At 44.5% G+C, this 23,772-nt stretch overlaps 1 protein-coding gene across 2 annotated transcripts in view; it reads left to right on the top strand.

The window, feature by feature from the left end:
• The window catches only part of dop1b (DOP1 leucine zipper like protein B), a 123,036-nt gene that overhangs the window by 84,788 nt on the left and 14,476 nt on the right, over positions 1-23,772 (top strand). For both annotated transcript variants that reach the window (XM_055645188.1, XM_055645191.1), the window contains 3 exons: positions 1,258-1,407; positions 3,103-3,164; positions 13,883-14,011. In XM_055645188.1, the coding sequence (XP_055501163.1) occupies positions 1,258-1,407; positions 3,103-3,164; positions 13,883-14,011 (341 nt within the window). The remainder of the gene's footprint in view (positions 1-1,257; positions 1,408-3,102; positions 3,165-13,882; positions 14,012-23,772) is intronic.

The raw sequence follows: 23,772 nt of genomic DNA, 5'->3' as shown, positions 1-23,772 counted from the left end.
CTTCATTGCGTGATGTTAGATTAATTATTATTTAGTATATTTAACAGTTGCTTCTGCAATTTGTTAGACCTAGTTCGATGTAGGTACGCATGCCTACTTCACACAGTTGTAAATAGCCATTCCTTCAGGTTAGAGCTTGTGCTGTTTGATTTTAACCAGTGTTTACGATGGTGCCAGCCACATGGAATTAATCGCATTATTTTAAATTTACCTTGATCTTTTTTAATATTTTGTGAAAGAATCGGGTAGCGCAATGACACAGCTGGTAGAGCTGCTGCCTCACTACGCCAGAGACTCGGGTTCGATCCTGACCTCAGGTGCTGTCTGTGTGGACTTTGCACGTTGTTCTCCTTTTGTCTGTGTGGGCTTCCTCCCACATCCTAAAGAGGTGCGGATTTGTCGGTTAATTGGCCTCTATAAACTGCCCTTAGTGTGTAGGGTGTAGAAGTCCCCCCCTTACAAAATTCTTAAGGGGTTGGACAGGCTAGATGCAGGAAGATTATTCCCGATGTTGGGGAAGTCTAGGACAAGGGGTCACAGCTTAAGGATTCTAGGGGAATCCTTTAAAAACCTCTATTTGTTGAGAACCTTTTTAATTGGGCGAGAGTGGTGGTGTGTACATCATCTGGAGATTTGCTTTCACAGAGGGTAGTTTTTAACCAGTTCATTGGCTTCTATTTCAATGAGGGATTTAGATGTGGCCCTAGTGGCCAAAAGCTCAGAGGGTACCACCCTAGGCAGGTACGGGATTCCAAGCGTGCTGGATTGATTTCCACCAGTCATATTGATGGGTGCGGGCTCACAAGGAATTAATGCGTTACTTTAAATTTACCTAATTTTCTTTGTATTTTATGAAAGTTTCTAGCGCATAGACACAGCTGGTAGAGCTGCTGCCTCACTATGGTCAGTGTGAACTCAGTGGGATCCTGAAGGGTGCTGTTTGTGGGACTTTGCACTTTCTCCCCTTTGTCTGTGGAGAGAAGGCACATCCTAAAGGGGCGGATTGTCGTTTAATGATCAGCCATGATCCCTTATTGAATAGGGTGGTGCAGATACCATCGAACTAGGGCTGAATGGCCTACTCGATGCACCGAATTCTATGTTTCTATGGGCCTGTTTTCCATGCTGTATCTGTAACTAATCTAAATGCAAAATGCAGATGGGATTTACTTTGTAATTAGTTTAACTGTATTGGTTCAACTGCAAGTATGTTCTAACTCTTTGCTACCTATTACAAATGTGACCTTTATTTGTTAGCATGCACAACATCCCAAGCTTCCGAGCTGGTGCTCAGCTGCTGAGCAGTTTAAGCGGCTATGCGTACACTAAGCGTGCGTGGAAAAAGGAAGCCTTTGATCTCTTCATGGACCCTCTCTTCTTCCAAATGGACCTGTCCTGCATTAATTAGTAAGACAAGATAATTTTCCATGTGTCATACTTGCTTCTTTTCCTTTTCATACAATGTAGACCTTCAAATTATTTCATATAATGTAAGTGCATGTTGCTTACGGGAAGTAAACATTTAATTGAAAACCTCCAATTATTGCCAAAGGCAATATGCTTCTTTATATGATCGCAGCAAATTGAAGGAAACTATTAGGATGCAAGATTTTTGGACTAGATTTTTGCTTGAGTTGCATAGAACTTAGAACAGGACAGTACATGTCTGTGCCAAACATGATGCCAAGTTAAACTAATCTCCCCTGCCTGCACTTGATCCATATCCCTCCTTGTATATCTGCGTATCTGTCTAAAAAAAACTCAAATGCCTCATCTTGCCATGGGAGGTTGTGTGGGAAAGTAGTGCAGTGTGGTTTACATCCACCATTGTCCTTCTGCACCAAATGCATTTGGTGTAAATGGTGACTGGGGACAGGAGGAGGGGAATTTGTTGAGAGCTTCTTTGCTGTAAAACTAAATGCACTTGTTGGCTATTTCAGTATGGCTTTGAGGAATGTGATGATGGCGCAGATATCACCCTTCAAATTAGATCATAAGACAATAGGTGGTATTGTAGATAGTGAAGATGTTTGTTAAAAATTGCAGCAGGATCTTGATCGGTTGGGTAGATGGGCTGAGGGATGGCTGATGGAATTTAATACAGAGAAGTGTGAGGTGGTGCCTATTGGGAAAGCTAACCAGGGCAGGACCTAAACAGTGCATGGCAGGGCCCCGTGGAATGTTGTAGAGCTGAGGGATCTTGTAGTCCAGGTACATAGTTCCTTGAAAGTGGCACCGCAGATAGATAGGGCAGTCAAGAAGGCTTTGGGAGCAATGGGGGGGGGGGGGGGGGGGGGGGGGGGGGGTGGTGGGGGGGGGGGGGGGGGGTATGGATCAACTGAGGAGGGGGGGGAGGGGGTGTTATAACAAAAGACATTAGTGTAGGTGGGGATAGGATAAACTTGGTGGATCAACTAGGCAGGTGGAACTAGTGTAGGTGGGGCATGTTGGTCTGGGTGGAACTAGTGTAGGTGGGGCATGTTGGTCGGCATGGGCAAGTTGGGCCAATGGGCATGTTTCCACACCATGATATTGTGACTCTTTCAGACATATGAACAGAATTAGGTCATTTGGCCCATCGAGACTGCTCTGCCATTAGATCTTGGTTGTGGTACTGACCCAGGGATGGGACTGCAGTGAAGTTCTGGGTGTAACCATTCCAGTGTCCCCCAGATCTCAATGAATGGAATATATCTTGGACATATGGGTGTTACTCGTAAAATGTCACCTCCAAATTTACCAGAGGCAGCACCCTGTTGGAGTCGTTACCTTGTGAAGAGAATGATTTGAGAATTGAAGGGACAGAAGTTTAGGGGTAACATGAGGGGGAACTTCTTTACTCAGAGATTGGTAGCTGTGTGGAATGAGCTGCCAGTGGAAGTCGTGGAGGCAGGTTCGATTTTATCATTTAAAAATAAATTGGATAGGTATATGGACGGGAAAGGAATGGAGGGTCATGGTCTGAGTGCAGGTAGATGGGACTAGGGGAGAATAATTGTTCGGCATGGACTAGAAGGACCGAGATGGCCTGTTTTGTGCTGTATTGTTATATGGTTATATGGTTATATGAATGATTGCTAAGTTGTTTTTCTGTGTTCCCAGCTGGAAGTCTATCATTGATCACCTGCTAACTCATGAGAAAACCATGTTCAAAGATTTAATGGGTAAGTCCAGTTATCCGTGTACACATCTACAGTTATTGTTTTTAAATTAATTACATTTGATCAATGTTTGAGTAGCTATACTTTTTATATGCTGATCTGTTAAGTGAAGAGAGTTTCTGAAACAACAATTGTTAGCATGTTCACTGCAAAATTGCTTTCTGATTAAAATAGAGGGTGGTGGGTGTATGGAACGAGCTGCCAGAGGAGATAGTTCAGGCAGGTAGTCTAAAAACATTTAATAAAATATTTGTTTAAGAAGGAACTGCAGATGCTGGAAAATCGATAGTAGACAAAAATGCTGGAGAAACTCAGCGGGTGAGACAGCATCTATGGAGCAAAGGAAATTTCCTTCACTCCATAGACACTGCCTCACCCGCTGAGTTTCTGCAGCATATTTTGTCTACCTAATAAAACATTTGGACAGGTACATGGATAGGAAAGGTTGAGAGGGATGTGGGTCAAACGCGGCAGGCGTGACTAGTGTAGATTTGGCATCTTGGGCAGCACGGGAAAGTTGGGCCGAAGGGCCTATTACTGTGCTGTTTGACTCTAAGCTGTCGCACCCAATATCGGAAATTGATCAATAGAATACAATTGAAATGTTGTTTGTATTAACATCGAGACTCTGATTCATACAACATTCAAATTATATGTCCATTTAATGGACCTCCAGATACTGCAGAACAAACTGCAGACTGAAGGTTAATCCATCACATGTCAGAAAAGACCTGAATTTGCTGAGACTAAGAAGGTTTGACTTCATTTGTGCCATTTTTTGCTTCATTTATCCAACAGTATTACATAAATAGAACTTGATTGATTCCGTTTTTATCTTTGATACAATCAATCAAAGATAAAAAACGGAATCAATCAAGTTCTTTTTATGTAATACTGGTGGATAAATGAAGCAAAAAATGGCACAAATGAAGTCAAACCTTCTCAGTCGGGCTGAATAAGGAAAATAACAATAAATAACTAGCCCCCAAGTTGGATAATACATTTGGAATGCATTATCAAGTCAAGAGAGTTTATTGTCATGTGTCCCAGATAGGACAATGAAATTATTGCTTGCTGCAGCACAACAGGAGATTGGAGTCATAAATACAGAACAGATCAGTGTGTCCATATATCATAGAATATATATATATATATATATCTATCTATATCTATCTATATCTATCTATATCTATATATATATATATAGATAACTCATGCAATAGGCTGTTATAGTTCAGAGTTTGTTTGAAGTTGTGTTTAACAGTCTGATGGCTGTGGGGAAGTAGCTGTTCCAGAACCTGGATGTTGCAGATTTCAGGCTCCTGTACCTTCTACTTGATGGCAGCTGAGAGATGTGTGTGGGGCCAGGATGGTGTGGGTCCTTGATGGTGCTGCCAGCCTTTTTGAGGCAGCGACTGCGATAGATCCCCTTGATGGTAGGGAGGTCAGAGCTGTTGATGGACTGGGCAGTGGTTACAACATTTTGCAGCCTTTCCTGCTCCTAGATGCTTAGGTTGCCGTAGCAAGCCACGATGCAACCGGTCAGCTTGCTCTCTACTGTGCACCTGTAGATGTTCGAGAGCGTCCTCCTTGACATATCGACTCTCCGTAATCTTCTCAGGAAGTAGAGGCGCTGATGTGCTTTCTTTATGATTGCATCAGTGTTCTGGGACGAGGAGATATCTTCGGAAATATGCACGTCCAGGAAGTTAGACATAGAAACATAGAAATTAGGTGCAGGAGTAGGCCATTCGGCCCTTTGAGCCTGCACCGCCATTCAATATGATCATGGCTGATCATCCAACTCGGTATCCTGTACCTGCCTTCTCTCCATACCCCCTGATCCCTTTAGCCACAAGGGCCACATCTAACTCCCTCTTAAATATAGCCAATGAACTGTCCTCAACTACCTTCTGTGGCAGAGAATTCCAGAGATAGTTGATATAAACGGGACTGTAGGTCCCCATCCTACCCCTTCCGAAGTCCACAATCAGTTACTTGGTTTTGCTGGTGTTGAGAGCCAGGTTATTGTGCTGGCACCTTTTGGCCAATCGGTCGATCTAATTTCTATAATCTGACTCGTCCCCATCAGTGATACGTCCCACAACAGTGGTGTCATCAGCGAACTTGATGATGGAGTTCGCACTATGTCCGGCTATGCAGTCATCAGTATAGAGTGAGTACAGCAGGGGGCTGAGCACGCAGCCTTGAGGTGCTCCAGTGCTGATTGTTATAGATGCTGAAACATTTCCACCAATACGGACAGACTGTGGTCCATGAATGAGGAAGTCGAGGAGCCAATTGCAGAGGGATGCGCAGAGACCCAGATCTGAGAGCTTGGTGACCAGCTTGGAGGGGATGATAGTATTAAATGCCGAACTGTAGACAATGAATAACAGCCTGATATATGAGTTTTTGTTGTCCAAGTGGTCCAGAGCGGGGTGGAGAGCCAGTGAGATCGCATCCACCATTGATCTGTTGTGGCGGTAAGCAAACTGCAGTGGGTCCAGGTTTTTGTCGAGGTAGGAGTTGATTTGCGCCATGATCATCATCTCAAAGCACTTCATCACCACCAGCGTTAGTGCCACTGGTCGATAGTCATTGAGGCACGTCACCTTGCTCTTCTTGGGCACCGGTATTATTGATGCTCTTTTTAAAGCAGGTGGGAACCTCAGACCTCAGAAGTGAGAGGTTGAAAATGTCCGTTAAAACACCAGCCAGTTGGTCCGCACAGGTTTTTAAAACACGCCCGGGTATACCATCAGGTCCAGGCACTTTCCGACGGTTCACACCTCTGAAGGATCTTCTGATGCCGGGCTCTGATGTGCCCGTAATGCCATCACAGCGAATGGGGCTCGGGAAGGCACTATCTCCCTATCAAATCGTGTGTAAAACGCATTGAGCTCGTCAGGGAGTGATGCTTCGCTAACATTTGAGCTGCCTCCTGATTTTGCCTTGTAGGAGGTGATTGCATTCAAGCCCCGCCTCAGTTGCCGAACATCTGTCTCATCCTCCAGCTTGGAGCAAAGTCCCTTTTGGCCTTTTTGATGGCCTTACAAGGTCGTATCTGGGCTTCTTGTAGATCTCAGTATCTCCAGACCTAAATGCCCGGGATCTGGTCTGCAGAAGAATGCAGATCTCATGGTTCATCCAAGGCCTCTGGTTAGGAAACACTCGGAAGGTTTTTGTTGGGATGCAGTCCTCCACACGTTTCTTCATTCAGGTCTGTTGCCGAGTCCCTGAACACTGCCCAGTCTACAGACTCCAAACAGTCCTGGAGTTGTTCCCCTTCACATACATCCTAATTCAACATAGCCAAGGCTAACTACAGGGCCTATTATCTCTCAGCCCTGAACCATATCTCAAACTCAGCACAAACCTCACAGGGCACAAGACCCTTACCACCCATCGCATGACTTTTTCACCATCCTCCCATCTGGGAAGAGGTACAGGAGCATCAGCTGCAAAACCAGCAGGATGCTCCTCAGCTTCTTCCCACAGGCTATAAGACTGTTAAATGAACTTTCCCCCCTGCCAAGTATCGCGCACAAACCCCCCACACTGCAGCAGAGCCACTGTTGTGCCGCTGCCGGTCGGAACGGCTGTTGAATGTTATTGAATGTTATTAGAGGGTTAAATTGTTCATGTCATGTATTTTAATTTTAATTGCTATTTATTTTGTAACGAAAACTGAATGGACACTGGTTGAGAAACGTTTTTTTGTTTCCTCCGAGTATGCGAATACTCAGGAAATGACAATAAAGATTTACAATTACAATTACAGCTCAAGAATGTCCACAACGAAAAGAGCAACTGACCTCTGGCCTAAGAAGAGGCCCCTTTTCAGTTATCCATTTTCCAACACAATCATACCAAATACAATTTCCTCCAGTACTCAGATTCAGATTCAATTCCTCCAGTACTATAATTGCCTCAGCAATAAACCTAAGCTAAACAGGTTCAGACTCAGGCCTCTATGTTTTGATTCATCTTTGCCTGTCTGTTTGCATTTTATTTCAGTTCAGGAAAACCCTAAGCTTTTCCCCTGCAAACTACCTAGCTTATATAAAAGTCACTATCCGAGCGGTTCTATTTATATAATATTTCCTCACCTGTAGGAAGAAGCAGCACCGCGGTATGGTCGGATTTACTGAAGTGAGGGCGAGGGATAGAGCGATAGGCATCCTTGATGGTGGTGTAGCAGTGGTCGAGGGTTTTTGGTCCCCTGGTGCTGCAGGAGACATGTTGGTGGAACTAGTTCAGAAGAATTATTTGAGAGTGTTTTGAATATTTGAACTATTTGAATGGTTACTTGAATATATTGAATGGTTATTGGAATATATTGAAATATTTGAATAGTTCAGAAGAGTAGGCCATTCGGCCCTTCGAGCCTGCACCGCCATTCAATATGATCATGACTGATCATGATCATATTGAAATTTGAAAGTTGCAACACGTCATAAGTCTGTGGAATTCTCTGCGGTTCTCTGGATGTGGGCTCTCTGGATGCTTTCAAGAGAGAGCTAGATAGGGCTCTTAAAAATAACAGTCAGGGGATATGGGGAGAAGGCAGGAACTGGGTACTGATTGGGGATGATCAGCCATGTCATATTAAATGGCGGTGCTGACTCGAAGGGCCAAATGGCCTACTCCTGCACCTATTGTCAGTTGTTATTTCATTATATTGAACTATTTGAATAGTTCTGAAGAACTATTTGAAAGTTGCAACACTTCATAACTAGACAGGGTGTTTAAACAAACAAGTTATGGCATACACGCCAGGGTTTTGAATAAAGGTCGGGCAGTCATGTTGCAACTATGTAGAACTGGTGAGGCTGTATTTGGAATATTATGAGCTCGATACTAACTGTACCTCTCGGGACATGTGACAATAATAAACCTAAACCATGAAATTGACCTTCCCTTAAATTAAAACCATTTACTGGTCCATTCTTATCCTCTTCCATAACCACTTTAAAATATGTGAATGCGTAGGAAGATACTGCAGATGCTGGTGTAAACTGGAGTAACGCAGCATTTCCGGAGAGTAGGAATAGATGACGTTTTGGGTTGAGATCCGAAACGTTACCTATTCCTTAAAATATATGAAATTATAGAAACATAGAAATTAGGTGCAGGAGTAGGCCATTCGGCCCTTCGAGCCTGCACCGCCATTCAATATGATCATGGCTGATCATCCAACTCAGTATCCCGTACCTGCCTTCTCTCCATACCCCCTGATCCCCTTCCAGAGGGAAGTTATGGTCACTCTCTACAAAATGCTGTTCCATTCACATTTCTTTCATTTCACCAGATACATTCTCCCAAGATAAAGTCCAGTAATGTACCTCCCCTTCTTTGATCTGTCTTCATACTGTGTCAAAACACTCTCCTGGGTACACCTCAATAATTCTGCTCCATCTGAGCCTTTAGCACCAAGGCAATTTCTGTTAATATTTGGCAACACAGGCGGCCTAACAGTGCTTGCAACGCTGGAGTCGCGGGTTCGATCCCGACTACGGTTGCTTGTCTGTACGAAGATTGTAGGTTCTCCCGTTATCCCCGTGACCGCATGGATTTTCTCCGAGATTTTCGGTTTCCTCTCACACTCCGAAGATGTACAGATTTGTGGTTTCATTAGTTAATTGGCTTGGTATCAGTGTAAATTGTCCCTGGTGTGTGCACGATAGAGTTAATGTGTGGGGATCACAGGTCGGCGCTGACTCTGTGGGTCGAAGGGCCTGTTTCCGCGCTGTATCTCTAAACTAAACTAAACATATGACTTACTGAGGTGTAGTCTATGAATAATCAGATACTGGTTGTGTTGTGTCCCAGGATGTTTCTGCCCCACGTACCTTGCTAAACAGGTTCCAGTGTATTGTTGTGTGAGCGCTCTCCGCTAATTCTGAGGTGTGCATTCTATGTGAAAGATTTGGATGTTTTTAAGTTATTTTCCACTTGACTTTATGTGCACATGGTGAGAATGTTGCTTTTTTAAAAACTGTATTCTACTCTAGCTGTTAATTCTGTATTGAATGAATGAATGAATGTATAAGTTTATGAATGAATAAGTTTATTGGCCAAGTATTCACATACAAGGAATTTGCCTTGGTGCTCCGCCCTCAAGTGACAACATGACATAGTGTCAGTTAAGAATGATACATTAAACATTAATAATAAAACATCATTGATTAAACATTTGAATTAAATAAAATACCAGAGCAAAAGGAGGCTACAGATTTTTGGTTATTGAGTAGAGCTATTACTCGTGGGGAAAAAAATTGTTTTTATGTCTGGCTGTGGCAGCTTTGACAATCTGGAGTCGCCTTCCAGAGGGAAGTGATTCAAACCGTTTGTGGCCAGGGTGAGAGGAGTCAGAGATGATCTTACCCACTCGCTTCCAGGCCCTTGCTGTGTACAGTTCATCAATGGAGGGATGGTTGCAGTCAATAACCTTCTCAGCTGATCGGACGATTCACTGCAGTCTCCGGATGTCATGCTTGGGGGCTGAGCCAAACCAGACCATGATGGAGAAGGTGAGGCCAGACTCTACGATGGCCGTATAGATTTGGATCATCATTGCCTGTGGCAGATTGTGCTTCCTCAGCTGCCGCAGGAAGTACATCCTCTGTTGTGCCGTTTTGGCTGGAGTCGATGGTGGCCCCCCACTTAAGGTCCTTGGAGATGATGGTTCCCAGAAACGTAAAAGACTCCACAGACGTGACTGTGGTGTTGTTGATGGTGAGTGGGGGGAGGGGAGGGGGAGCTCTCCTAAAGTCTACAATCAATTCCACTGTCTTAAGAGCATTGAGCTCCAGGTTGTTGTTACGGTACCAGGACGCTTTGACAGCTGTGACACTTCATGTCTGTATGCAGATTCCTCCCCATCCTGGATCAGTCCAATCAGAGTTGTGTCTTCCGCAAACTTGAGAAGCTTGATAGAGGAGTCAGTGGAGGTGCAGTCGTTGGTGTAGAGGAGAGGGGAGAGTACGCAGCCTTGCGGTGCTCCTTTGCTGAGGGTTTGCGGGTCCGAGATGTGCTTTCCCAGCCTCACATGCTGCTTCCTGTCTGTCAGGAAGCTGGTGATCCACCGACAGAGGGTTCAGGCACAGTCAACTCGCAAAGTTTGGAGTGTAGTAGCTCTGGCACAATGGTGTTGAATGCAGAGCTAAAATACTCGCATAGGTCCCCTGGTGCTGGCGGATGAAGTGCAGGCCCAGGTTGACTGCGTCATCCACATATCTATTGGCCCGATATGCAAACTGCAGAGGGGGTTTGTGATATTTTTCAGCTTGGCTAGCACAAGCCTTTCAAGGGTCTTCATGACTACAGAGGTCAGTGTGACAGGCCTGTAGTCATTAAGACCAGTAATCCATGCCTTTTTGGGTAAATGGACAATAGTGGAGACTTTGAAGCAGGCAGGGAAAGTACAGGCTTGCAGGGACTGGTTGAAATTGGGGTGGGTAATTGGGTGTGGTTTTGATTGGAGAGAGATAGGTGGGAAAGGGTGGAGTCTTGCTTTAAGTATGTGTGAAGTGGTGACTGGTGATCAGTGGGTGTAGAAGGGCCCAGTCTTTGCAGACTGGGGTCAGGCTGTGAGTTGGTGTGAAGTATTGGTTGTGGTGGGAAAGGTTCCAGTCTTTTCAGACTGGAGCCTTGCTTTAAATAGGTGTGAAGTGGTGAATGGGAAGTAGTGGGTGTAGAAGGGTCCATTCTTTGCAGACTGGGATCTGGCTGTGTTTGTTGGGGAGGGGGGTACCAGGGTTACATAGAAACATAGAAAATAGGTGCAGGAGTTGGCCATTCGGCCCTTCGCGCCTGCACCGCCATTCAATATGATCATGGCTGATCATCCAACTCAGTATCCTGTATCTGCCTTCTCTCCATACCCCCTGATGCCTTTAGCCACAAGGGCCACATCTAACTCCCTCTTAAATATAGCCAATGAACTGGCCTCAACTACCTTCTGTGGCAGAGAGTTCCAGAGACTCACCACTCTCTGTGTGAAAAATGTTTTTCTCATCTCGGTCCTAAAGGATTTCCCCCTTATCCTTAAACTGTGACCCCTTGTCCTGGACTTCCCCAACATCGGGAACAATCTTCCTGCAAGATGAGACTAGATGAGATCGTCACTAGATGAGAACTTGCTCCTCAACTTTGCAGAGTGCCTTTCCTTGGCAGCTCTGATTCCTCTTCTCAGCTTGTACTTGGCCTGCCTGTGGAGGTCTGCCTCCCCGCTCCTGTAGGCCTCCTCTTTAGACTGTCGGAGCTGTCTGAGTTCTGCAGTAAACCAGGGCTTGTTGTTGTTGAACCAGGTCCGGGTCCTAGTTGGAATGCAACTGTCCTCACAAAAGCTGACATATGATGATACAGGGTACACAAAATTGCTGGAGAAACTCAGCGGGTGCAGCAGCATCTATGGAGCGAAGGAAATAGGTGACGTTTCGGGCCGAAACCCTTCTTCAGACTGGTGGGGGGTGGGGGGGGGGGAGAAGGAAGGAAAAGGGGAGGAGGAGGAGCCCGAGGGCGGGCGGATGGGAGGGTGGGAGGAGACAGCTAGAGGGTTAAGGAAGGAGAGGAGACAGCAAGGGCTAGCAAAATTGGGAGAATTCAATTTTAATGCCATCTGGACGCAAGGTCCCCAGGCGGAATATGAGGTGCTGTTCCTCCAATTTCCGCTGTTGCTCACTCTGGCAATGGAGGAGACCCAGGACAGAGAGGTCGGATTGGGAATGGGAGGGGGAGTTGAAGTGCTGAGCCACCGGGAGGTCAGGTTGGTTATTGCGACTGAGCGGAGGTGTTCGGCGAAACGATCGCCCAACCTACGCTTAGTCTCCCCGATGTAAATCAGCTGACACCTAGAGCAGTGGATGCAGTAGATGAGGTTGGAGGAGATGCAGGTGAACCTTTGTCGCACCTGGAACCACTCCAACCATATGATGATACAGTGTCTGTATACTCATCGAGGCTAGTGGTTGCTTCCCTGAATGCATTCCAATCCGTGCAGTCAAAGTTGGCTTGTAGGTTCTCAATGCCCTCGCTTGTCCACCTTTTCGTTGTTCTGACCACAGGTTTGCAGCTTTTAGTTTCTGCCTATAGGTCGGAATAAGGTGAATTAGACAATGATCAGAGAGACCCAGACCCGCCCGGGGAACAGAGTGATATGCGTTCTTGATTGACGTGTAACAGTGGTCAAGTGTTCTCTCCCCTCTGGTGGGGCAGGTAACCTGAAGTCTTGCATCGATTAAGTAGTAAAATCTTTTTTTTTTTTTTTTTAAACAGCAGTTCCAACTTTGGCTATTTAACAATATTATCTTTTGCCTTTAAATATTTGCATTTTTACATTCATTTTGTTTGGCAAATTGAGAGGGGTTGTGTTTTGGTGGGAGACTTGAGAGGGCACATTCTTTTTGAAAGTATGTCGAATGGGCGGTCACGGTGGCGCAGCTGTAGAGTTGCTGCCTTACTGCGAATGCAGCGCCAGAGACCCGGGTTCGATCCCGGCTACGGGTGCTGTCTGTACGGAGTTTGTACGTTCTCCCCGTGACATGCGTGGGTTTTCTCCGAGATCTTCGGTTTCCTCCCACACTCCAAAGACGTACAGGTTTGTATGTTAATTGGCGTGGTAAATGTAAAAATTGTCCCTAGTGGGTGTAGGATAGTGTTAATGTGCAGGAATCGCTGGTCGGCGCGGATGCGGTGGGCCTGTTTCCACGCTGCATCTCTAAACTAAACTAAACAAAAACATATGTTTTGTTACAGTTTTCTAAACTAAAGAAGACAGTTATCAAGGTTATAAAATGGCACATTTTGGGTTTGCTTTCAGTGGTTATAATTCAAGTGTTCATTAATTTGACCACAATGCAAATGTAGTTTCCTTTGTAATTTCCCTTGTTCTTCATGATATAGGATCTGGACCCTTGAAGATGATTTTATGTTTGGAGAAACAGTGCTGGAATAGGCCCTTAAAAACATAGAAAAATAGGTGCAGAAGAATTCTCTGCCACAGAAGGTAGTTGAGGCCAGTTCATTGGCTATATTTAAGAGGGAGTTAGATGTGGCCCTTGTTGCTAAGGGGACCAGGGGAATGGAGAGAAGGCAGGTACGGGATACTGAGTTGGATGATCAGCCTTGATCATATTGAATGGCGGTGCAGGCTGAAGGGCCGAATGGCCTATTCCTGCACCTATTTTCTATGTTTCCAAGTAGGCCATTCGGCCCTTCGAGCCGGCATCGCCATTCAATATGATCATGGATGATAGATGATAGTACCCCGTTCCTGCTTTTTTCCCCCATATCCCTTGATTCCCTTGGCCCTAAGTGCAAAATCGAACTCTTTCTTGAAATCAACGATTCTACACCGACCAGCGATATCCCCGTACACTAGCACTATCCTACACACTAGGGGCAATTTCCAATTTGTACTGAAGCCAATTAACCTACAACCTGTGGGAGGAAGCCGGAGATCCCAGAGAAATCCCACGCAGGTCACGAGGAGAACGTACAAACTCCGCACAGACAGCACCCCGCAGTCAAGTTCTCTGGCGCTGTTAGGCAGCAGCTCTACTGTTACGCCATCGTGCCGCCAAAATTTTGAATGTTACATTTAAAAAAATCATTTCTCCAGTGCTGGATGTTGAAATACAATGCATAGTTTGTAGTAGGTTCATTTTAGCCATTCAAGTATTGCATTTTTTTCATTTGCATTTTCTTTCTTTCAGGTTTGCAGAGCAGTTCCTTAAAGTTATTTCCAAATTATGAGCAAAAGGCGATGCTGGTGAAGCGACAAGCATTTGCAATCTTCAGTGGTGAAGTTGACCAGTATCACTTGTATCTCCCACTCATACAAGGTGACCACAATCTTTCTCACACAAACAAATGGTGTTTAGTGAACATAGAAATGTGACCAAAATAGATTTATTTGTAATGACTTGTTAATGTACATATATTTGCGAAACATTTTCTCCTGAAATTGGTGTTTTTTTTTAAAGAACTGTTTCTTAGATACTTGTAACCTCGAGTTATGTTATGTGACTAGTGGTGTGCTTCAGGGTTCGGGTGCTGGGCCTGTTACTGTTTGTCACCTACATCAATGATTTGGATGAGAACATACAGGGCAAGATTAGCAAGTTTACTGATGATTCAAAGGTGAGTGGTTTTGCAGATAGTGAAGATGGTTGTGAAAGATTGCAGCAGGATCTGGATCGATTGGCCAGGTGGGCGGAGGAATGGTTCATGGAATATAATACAGAGAAGTGTGAGGTGTTGCATTTTGGGATGTCGAACAAGGGCAGGGCCTACACAGTAAATGGTAGGCCTCTGGGTAGTGTTGTAGAGCAGAGGGATCTAGGAGTACAGGTGCATGGTTCCTTTATGGTCAAGTCGCAGGGAGATGAGGTGGTCAAAGAGGCTTTTTGGCACTTTGGCCTTCATCAGTCAGAGTATTGAGTAAAGAGGAGAACATCAGTCAGAGTATTGAGTATAGAGGAGTCTGAAGAAGGGTTTTGGCCCGAAACGTTGCCTATTTCCTTCGCTCCATCGATGCTGCTGCACCCGCTGAGGCGCTCCAGCATTTTTGTCTACCTTCATATTGAGTATAGAGGTTGGGAGGTCATGGCGCAGTTGTTTAAGACCGCATTTAGAATATTGTGTTCAGTGTTGGGCACCATGTTATAGGAAATATATAGTCAAGCTTGAAAGGTTTGCAAAAAAGATTTATGAGGATGTTGCCAGGACTAGAGGGTGTGAGCTATAGGGAGCGGTTGAGCAGGCTGGGTCTCTATTCCATTGGGCGAGGGGGGATCTTATAGAGGTGCACAAAATCATGAGAGGAATAGATCGGGTAGATCGAATAGATCAGGTTTCTTGCCCTGAGTTGGGGAATCGAGGACCAGAGGACACGGGTTCAAGGTGAAGGGGAAAAGATTTAATAGGGATCCAAGGGGTAAGTTTTCCACACAAAGGGTGGTGGGTGAATGGAACAAGTTGCCAGAGGAGGTAGTTGAGGCTGGGACTATCCCATTGTTTAATAAACAGTTAGACAGGTACATGGACAGGACGGGTTTGGAGGGATATGGACCAAGAGCAGGCAAGTGGGACTTGTGTAGTTGGGACATTGTTGGCCGGTATGGGGAAGTTTGGCCGAAGGGCCTGTTTCCACACTATCTCACTCTCTGACTATGAGACAATGCCTCGTTGTCCTTGAGTTTCCGACCTAAATGTCGTTCGATGACTGGGTGACAATTGTGTTTAGTTATAAATGCATTTTGGTCATCAGCAGATTTCGATAGAAAAGCAACCATTAAACCACAAAAGCTTATAATGCACAAAGTTGCACAGCAGGAGCAACGTGCTAGAATAATTGCAAAAACGCACTGGTCAGAAAATGTGCCTGGAGTTACCGTGGTCATGTGCAGCATCATTCCAGCATCAAACAAGAGGAATCTGTCGTCTATTTTTTCAGCCTTGAGTGGTGAATCTCTGGAAGCCTCTCTGCCACAGGGGGTAGTTGAGGCCAGCTCATTGGCTATATTTAAGAGGGAGTTAGATGTGGCCCTTGTGGCCAAGGGGATCAGAGGGTATGGAGAGAAGGCAGGTACGGGATACTGAGTTGGATGATCAGCCATGATCATATTAAATGGCGGTGCAGGCTCGAAGGGCCGAATGGCCTCTACTCCTGCACCTAATTTCTATGTTTCTATGTTCTTGGCTTCAGCTAATGGGAAGAGCTGGCATTCTCGGGCTCCCATCATGGATAGGTTGTAGGTCTTGGATAGAAGGCTCATCATTCCATGGGAGACTACCTGACATGAGAAGACACTGAGCTATTAGCAGAAAATAACAAAACAATAGGCATGGAGTGAAGAATGGAGCAAAAAAAAAAACTGTCAGAGGAGAAGTGTCAGGCAGCATCGATGGAGTGAAATGGACAGACAACATTTTGTGTTGGGACCCTTCAGGTTGATCTGAAGAAGATGAGAATATCTCCTCAGCATCTGACTTTACTGTGGCCTGTAATAGTGACTGAGGTGGTAAGAGGATTGTCTAGCAGTGTTTGCAAGGTTTGGCAGACAGTGGCTGTCTTTTGTGCTTTAGTGTAAGACAATGACGATTATCTCTCCAGTTCCTTACTGCACTTGTGGTCAGCATTGCGACAGGAAGTGGATGCTAAAATAATTTTGAACAAAACACCTGCCTGATTTAATCATTGTATCTGGGCGGCAGGATGGCACAGCGGTAGAGTTGCTGCCCCTACCAACTCTACCAGAGATCCGGGTTCAACTCTGACTACGGGTGCTGTCTGTATGGAGTTTGTACGTTCTCCCCGTGACCGCATGGGTTTTTCCTGGATGCTCCAGTTGCCTCCCACGCTCCAAAGACATAGAAACATAGAAAATAGGTGCAGGAGTAGGCCATTCGACCCTTCGAGCCTGCACCGCCATTCAATATGATCATGGCTGATCATCCAACTCGGTATCCTGTACCTGCCTTCTCTCCATAACCCCTGATGCCTTTAGCCACAAGGGCCACATCTAACTCCCTGAGCCAATGAACTGGCCTTCTGTGGCAGAGAATTCCAGAGATTCACCACTCTCTGTGGGAAAAATGTTTTTCTCATCTCGGTCCTAAAAGATTATCCTTAAACCCTTAAACCCTTATCCTTAAACTGTGACTCGTTGTTCTGGACTTCCCCATCATCGGGACCAATTTTCCTGCATCTAGCCTGTCCAACCCCTTAAGAATTTTATAAATTTCTATAAGATCCCCCCTCAACCTTCTAAATTCTAGCCAGTACAAACTGAGTCTATCCAGTCTTTCTTCATATGAAAGTCCTGACATCCCAGGAATCAGTCTGGTGAGCCTTCTCTGTACTTCCTCTATGGCAAGAATGTCTTTCCTCAGATTAGGAGACCAAAATTGTACGCAATATTCCAGGTGTGGTCTCACCAAGACCTACAGATTTGTAACCTACAGATTAACCTACAGATTTGTAGGTTAATTGGCTTGATATAAATGTAATATTGTCCCTAGTCAGTTTAAGGTAGTGTTAATGTGTGGGGTTCGCTGGTCAGTGCAGACTCGGTGGACCAAAGGGCCTGTTTCCGCGTTGTATCTCTAAAACTTTAAAAAATTTGTACGTTTGTACCGGTGCATCATAATACGAAACTATACGATACAATATAACTCTATTCATCCCCAGAGGGAAATTGGCCCAAAATGATGAGCACTCTAGGAAACCGATGTGACCCTAGCACTTAAATTCTTAAAGAGATCTCTAAGTGGGGCAACATTAAACCATGGAAGGAGTTGATACTCCATCAGAGATATTCCCATTTGTAGAATAAATTAATTTAGAGGGAAATTAAAGGAAAACTCAAAATAACAGACTTCGCAGGTTTGATGCAAGAGATTTTATTGCATGATATCATGGAGAGATGGTGGCAGAAAACTGCTCACCAGTTCTCTGACTTCACAGCAGAATTAGCTGACAGTTATACTGTGCAGTAAACAACTTTTGTTATTTTTGTTAGATACTGCTATACGAAAATATACTATCTACTACATGGGTACCAATTATTTCATTAGTGATTTTCGCTTGTGTTAATCTTATTCAACAACAGATGGTTAATACAAGTCAACACAATACGAGGGAATCTTGACATTATTCTATCATCTTTCAAGCGGCCCACGTCACCATCCCCATTCCGAGTCAATCATAAGCCTCCCATTTACTGCAACGTACCTACGCTGCTAGTGGTAGGGGGTGCGGGTGAGCTACTGTAACTTCTCTGACAAAATTAAACAAGCTTCGTTATCTCCTTCTATTTACATTCACCATCAACCCTTCACCCTTTGGTAGCAAAACCAGGAAGGCAGATTATTATCTAAATGGTGTCAAGTTGGGAAAAGGGGAAGTACAATGGGATCTGGGGGTCCCTATTCATCAGTCAATGAAAGTAAGCATGCAGGTAGGTACAGCAGGCAGTGAAGAAAGCGAATGGTATGTTGGCCTTTATAACAAGGTGAGTTAAGTATAGGAGCAAATAGGTCCTTCTGCAGTTGTAAAGTGCCCTAGTGAGACCACACCTGGAGTATTGTGTGCAGTTTTGGTCCCCTAATTTGAGGAAGCACATTTTTGCTATTGGGGGAATGCAGCGTTGGTTTACAAGGTTAATTCCCGGGATGGCGGGACTGTCATACGCTGAGAGAATGGAGGGACTGGGCTTGTATACTCTGGAGTTTAGAAGCATGAGAGGGGATCTTATTGAAATATATATGATTGTTAAGGGCTTGGACACGCTAGAGGCAGGAAACATGTTCCCGATGTTGGGGGAGTCCAGAACTAGGGGCCACAATTTAAGAATAAGTGGTAAGCTATTTAGACAGCAGACAAGGAAACACTTTTTCTCACAGAGAGTGGTGAGTCTGTGGAATTCTCTGCCTCGGAGGGCGGTGGACGCCGGTTCTCTGGATACTTTCAAGGGAGAGCTAGATAGGGCTCTTAAAGATAGCGGAGTCATGGGATATGGGGAGAAGGCAGGAACGGGGCACTGATTGGGGGTGATCAGCCATGATCGCATTGAATAGCGGTGCTGGCTCGATTGGCCTACTCCTGCACCTATTGTCTATTGTCTATTATCACATTCCCAGACAGGAGGCATATATCTAATCTTACTTTGCCGTTTCCCACGGATTTCTTCTACGCCTGCAGACTTGAGAGATTTCCAATTGTCACCTCCAATACACCCTTTCATTACCTTGTTCAATTCCAATCAAAATTAAATAAGGAAGGATATTAAGTTTTCTTCCACACGTCCCTCCTTGTTGATCTTTATGATCAACACTTATAGTAAGAAAGGATAATAATATTTTCTCTCATTAATCAGTTGCAAAAATGAAGCCATATGTATTCAATTAGAATTTTGGTTGGGATCTGTCCTTGAGCAAGCAAAGAGATACCTCCTTGTTCATGGGAAAGGATATGGGCACAAACCCAGCATTAATCAGATAAGGAAGCTTGTTGACCTTACAGCAGCAAATTCACTGTGAAAGTTGTTTGTCGGATTTCATGCTCCAACTTCTCCCTTCCTCCTGCTTCTTGTAACTATCTCGATGCCTCATTTCACCCTCCTATCCTCTCTGACCCCACACAATGTTAGTATATTCATAAGTTTTTAATACTACAAAAATAGTTAATGAGGAATATGTCTACATTTTAATACCCTTATGTTTATTTAATCATTACAAAATTTTATGGTTCTTGTGTTTCCTTCTCTTCGAGGGTTCCGTCTGAGTGATGCAGTTTACATCTTGTAGCATGTATCCAATTGGGTTTTTCTTTTACTTTTACTGCTATTCGTGTTGTTAGTAACATCAAATATGGTCCTTTCCTTAAGAGTCTGAAGAAGGGTTTCGGCCCGAAACGTCGCCTATTTCCTTCGCTCCATAGATGCTGCTGCACCCGCTGAGTTTCTCCAGCAATTTTGTGTACCTATGGTCCTTTCCTTCTTGGAGAGAATTAATCTTGATTCATTGCTCGCACATAGACCTGATCTCCTGGTTTAAACGGGTGCATATTTCCTTCTGCCGGAGGGACCTGGCCTGCTTAACTTTGTCATGAATTTTAACAACTATTTCACACATTGCTTGAGCATATCTTAACGATTTTTCATCATTCCAGATGAATGATTTTTCATCATTCCAGCTACCTTCTTTCTCATGGCATGGCGTCTGGCCATAACAACCTATCTTGCTGGCATACTTTGTGCAAAGTAGCTTTTATATCTCCCTTTACTTTTTCTACCATCCATGAGGACTGTAGTTGATTTCGAGCCTTCGTCTATGTAACTAGTGAAATGAGTTCCTCTGTCATTGTTCATTCCCATGGGTATCCCAAATCTACGTATTATTTATTTCATTAAAATATTGACTACCATCCTTGCATCATCCCTCCTTGTGGGATGTGCTTCCACCCATCTAGAGAACATATCAACTATGACCAGAATGTACTTAAGACCTTTTGCTGCGTAGTTATTAGTAAAATATTTTACAATTAGAATTAGCTTGAGTATAGCTTGACTTTTTTGGGTTCTCAAATATGTTGAAGTTGCAAAGATGTGGGAATCAGGAAATTGGAGGCCAGCATTCAAACTGCTCTGATAGTGCATTCTGTTATGCCCAAGCAAAATACCATTTACAATTGTGTGAGAGAGAGAGAGAGAGGATGTATTTCCTGAGAAGGTGGTAGCTTCTGTAAACTGAAGCCTTGAGAGAGGATGTATTACCTGGGAAGGTGGTAGCTTCTCTTAACAGATGTCTTCTGGTTGGTACTGATACTGAAGATTACATTGTTCAGACGGAATTGTAAATGTTGGGCTTTTTGACTAAGTTCCTGATTCGAAATTTGTGATCAACAGTTTGTGATTGATAGAACCACAAGATGACAAGTGTATTGTATTGGTAACAAGAATACTTTGAATGGGTAGAGCCTGTGATTGATTTGTATTAAACATCATTGCTGCCACTCTGTATAAACATGTGTCTATGTTTCCAAAACACTATAAAAGATGCTGTATGTTTTCATTCATTAGAGTGGTATCCCAGGGGGGGGGGGGTTAAGTATCTGTTGTATACTTGACTTTGTATACCTGGCACTCTCGCTGGCTAATGATCAGTAAAGCTTGTGTTGGTTTACCTAACCTATTGAGAGTTGACTGTTTTAAGAAATGAACCTGACATACTGCTGGCATATGTACAAAATCAATTTACAAATTCTCAAAAGGCATTTCCAGTTGTGGTAGGTGATCAAATTCTCCAGGCGTCTTCCCTCTATTATTTTGTTGACACACCAGACATGTTCTTGCAACTTTATCAATTACGACTGATATACCGGGTGCATACCATTGTTGGGATAATGCGTGTGCCATTCCCCCCCCCCCCCCCCCCCCTTTTTCCCATATGAGACTACCCGACCATCAGGGTGGACCCAGGCAAGGGGTCTTGATAACACCCTGCTTTGCTCCAGGTATTCTTTTCCTGGAGTGATGCTAGGCTCTGGGCATCTTGTAACTGGGTTACATCAATGCCACTCAGGAGTTTTCTTTGTGCTGCAATAATAATAGCAATAATACACTTTATTGTCATTATAAATACATACAACAAAATTTCAGGCGCACTGCCCGAGCGGAGCTCCAACGTATCAGACAAACAATAACGAATAACAAAAACGGCAAGAAAACGTCAAGTCAGAATGTGCAATGTGCAATATTCACAGTATAGGTTTGTGGCAGTACAAAATATTAGCTACGGGGGTTGTGTGTTCAGTGCAGAGTTCAGAGTGGTGATGGCCTTGGGGTAGAAACTGTGCGTTAATCGTGTGGTGTGTGATTTGATGGACCTGTAACGCTTTCCTGAGGGCAGAAGGGGAAACAAATGATGTGTGGGGTGAGATGAGCCCTTTTGTAGTTGTGATGCCTTCCGCAGGCAACAAGAGCTAATGATCTCATCCAGGGCAGGCAGGTGTGTGTTAGTGATCTTCTGGGCGGTATTGATGACTCTCTGCAGAGCCTTGTTGTTAGCCGCAGAACTGTTGCCATACCATAGCAGGATGCCATGTGTCAGGACACTCTCCATGGTGCAATGGTAGAAGGACACTAGCAGCTGTTGTGGCAAGTTGACTTTCCTGAGTGATCTTGGGAAGTAAAGCCGTTGTTGTGCCTTCTTTACCAGAGAGTGCGTGTTAGTTGATCACCTGAGATCTGCTGAGATGTGGGTGCCCAGGAACCTGAAACTGGAGACTCTGTCCACTCTTTCTCCATTTATGTGCAGTGGGGGATGGTCACCCTGTTTCTTCCTGAAGTCAATGATGAGTTATTTTGTTTTTTTTTGTATTGAGTTCTATGTTGTTCTCTGAGCACCAACCTATTAACCTCTGTGCCTCCTCCCTGTAAGTTGACTCATCACCCTCAGTGATCAGCCCCGCCACTGTCGGTCGTCTGCAAATTTTATAATAGTGTTTGTGCTGTGGGTCGGTATGCAGTCATAGGTATAGAGGGAGTAGAGGAAAGGGCTCAGTACTTGTATTTGCGAGGTTTGCCTCGGGGCAATCTGTTTGGCTACACAATTAGCTGATCTGTTTCCCCTTGATACATCATCATCCGATAATGTATGAGCTTCATATTTAATAACTGCAATTTGCCGTGGCAATTGAATAGAATCCAATAAATGTAAGACCAGTTTATAGACAATAGGTGCAGGAGTAGGCCATTCGGCCCTTCAAGCCAGCACCACCATTCAATGTGATCATGGCTGATCATCCTCAATCAGTACCCCGTTCCTGCTTTCTCCCCATATTCCTTGACTCCGCAATCTTGAAGAGCCCTAACTAGCTCTCTCTTGAAAGTATCCAGAGAACCGGCCTCCATCGCCCTCTGAGGCGGAGAATTCCACAGACTCACAACTCTCCGCTTGTGAAAAAGTATTTCCTCATCTCCGTTCTAAAATGCTTACCCCTTATTCTTAAACCATGGCCCCTGGTTCTGGACTCCCCCAACATCGGGAACATGTTTCCTGCCTCTAGTGTGTCCAAACCCTTAATAATCTTATATGTTTCAATAAGATACCCTCTCATCCTTCTAAACTCCAGAGTGTACAAACCCAGCCGCTCCATTCTCTCAGCATATAACAGTCCCGCCATCACGGGAATTAACCTTGTAAACCTACACTGCACTCCCTCAATAGCAAGAATGTCCTTCCTCAAATTTGGAGACAAAAACTGCACACAATACTCCTGGTGTGGTCTCAGTAGGGTCTTGTACAACTGTAGAAGGACCTCTTTGCTTAATATTCTTTCCCATTGATGTGATGAATCCTCTATATTTCCATAACTGCCCAAAGTCATGTACAACCCCAAACACATAGCGAGAATCAGTGTAGATACTAGCACTTTTATCTTTTCTCAATATGTTGGCACGAGTCAGGGCACATAGCTCAGCTGCCTGAGCTGAATTTCTGGATGGTAAAGCATATGACCACTGCATATCCTGCTAATAATCTGTCGTTGGGTTGTTATGAAGAGCCATCAGTAAATAGGACCAGATTAGGATTATCAATCGGATAACACTGCAAATCCAGCCGGGGAGTGGCAGCGGCTTCTACAAGCAATAGACAATCATGATCACAATCCTCTTCTGGCAGTGGTACAAATGTAGTTGGGTTTATAGCAGGTGATCGCTGATAAGTATAGTTCAGATGTGATAAAAGGATAACCTCATATCCTGTTCTTCTAGCGGCTGTGAAATGCTGTGTAGCTGCTGAGTTCAATAATAACATCACGGCATGAGGAACAGTCGCTACTCCCGGGTAATCAAGAACGATGGGGATTGATTTTTCTACCGTTGTAGCCGTCACCGCTACAGCTCGTAAGCAGGCTGGCATGCCGTTTACTACAGCTGGTACAGCCACGGAATAATAGGCTACCGGTCTTTTCCCCCCTCCATGTTCTTGAGCCAGTACCCTAGTCCCAAACCCCTTTGATTCATTTACATTGAGTTGAAAGGGCTTTTAATAATTTGGCAATCCCAGCGCCGGAGCAGTAACCATAGCGTTCTGC

The sequence above is a fragment of the Leucoraja erinacea genome, chromosome 13, assembly GCF_028641065.1.
Source record: "Leucoraja erinacea ecotype New England chromosome 13, Leri_hhj_1, whole genome shotgun sequence".
Classification (NCBI taxonomy): domain Eukaryota; kingdom Metazoa; phylum Chordata; class Chondrichthyes; order Rajiformes; family Rajidae; genus Leucoraja; species Leucoraja erinaceus.
Note: the sequence above shows the minus strand (reverse complement) of the source record. Positions and strands in the feature narration are given on the sequence as shown.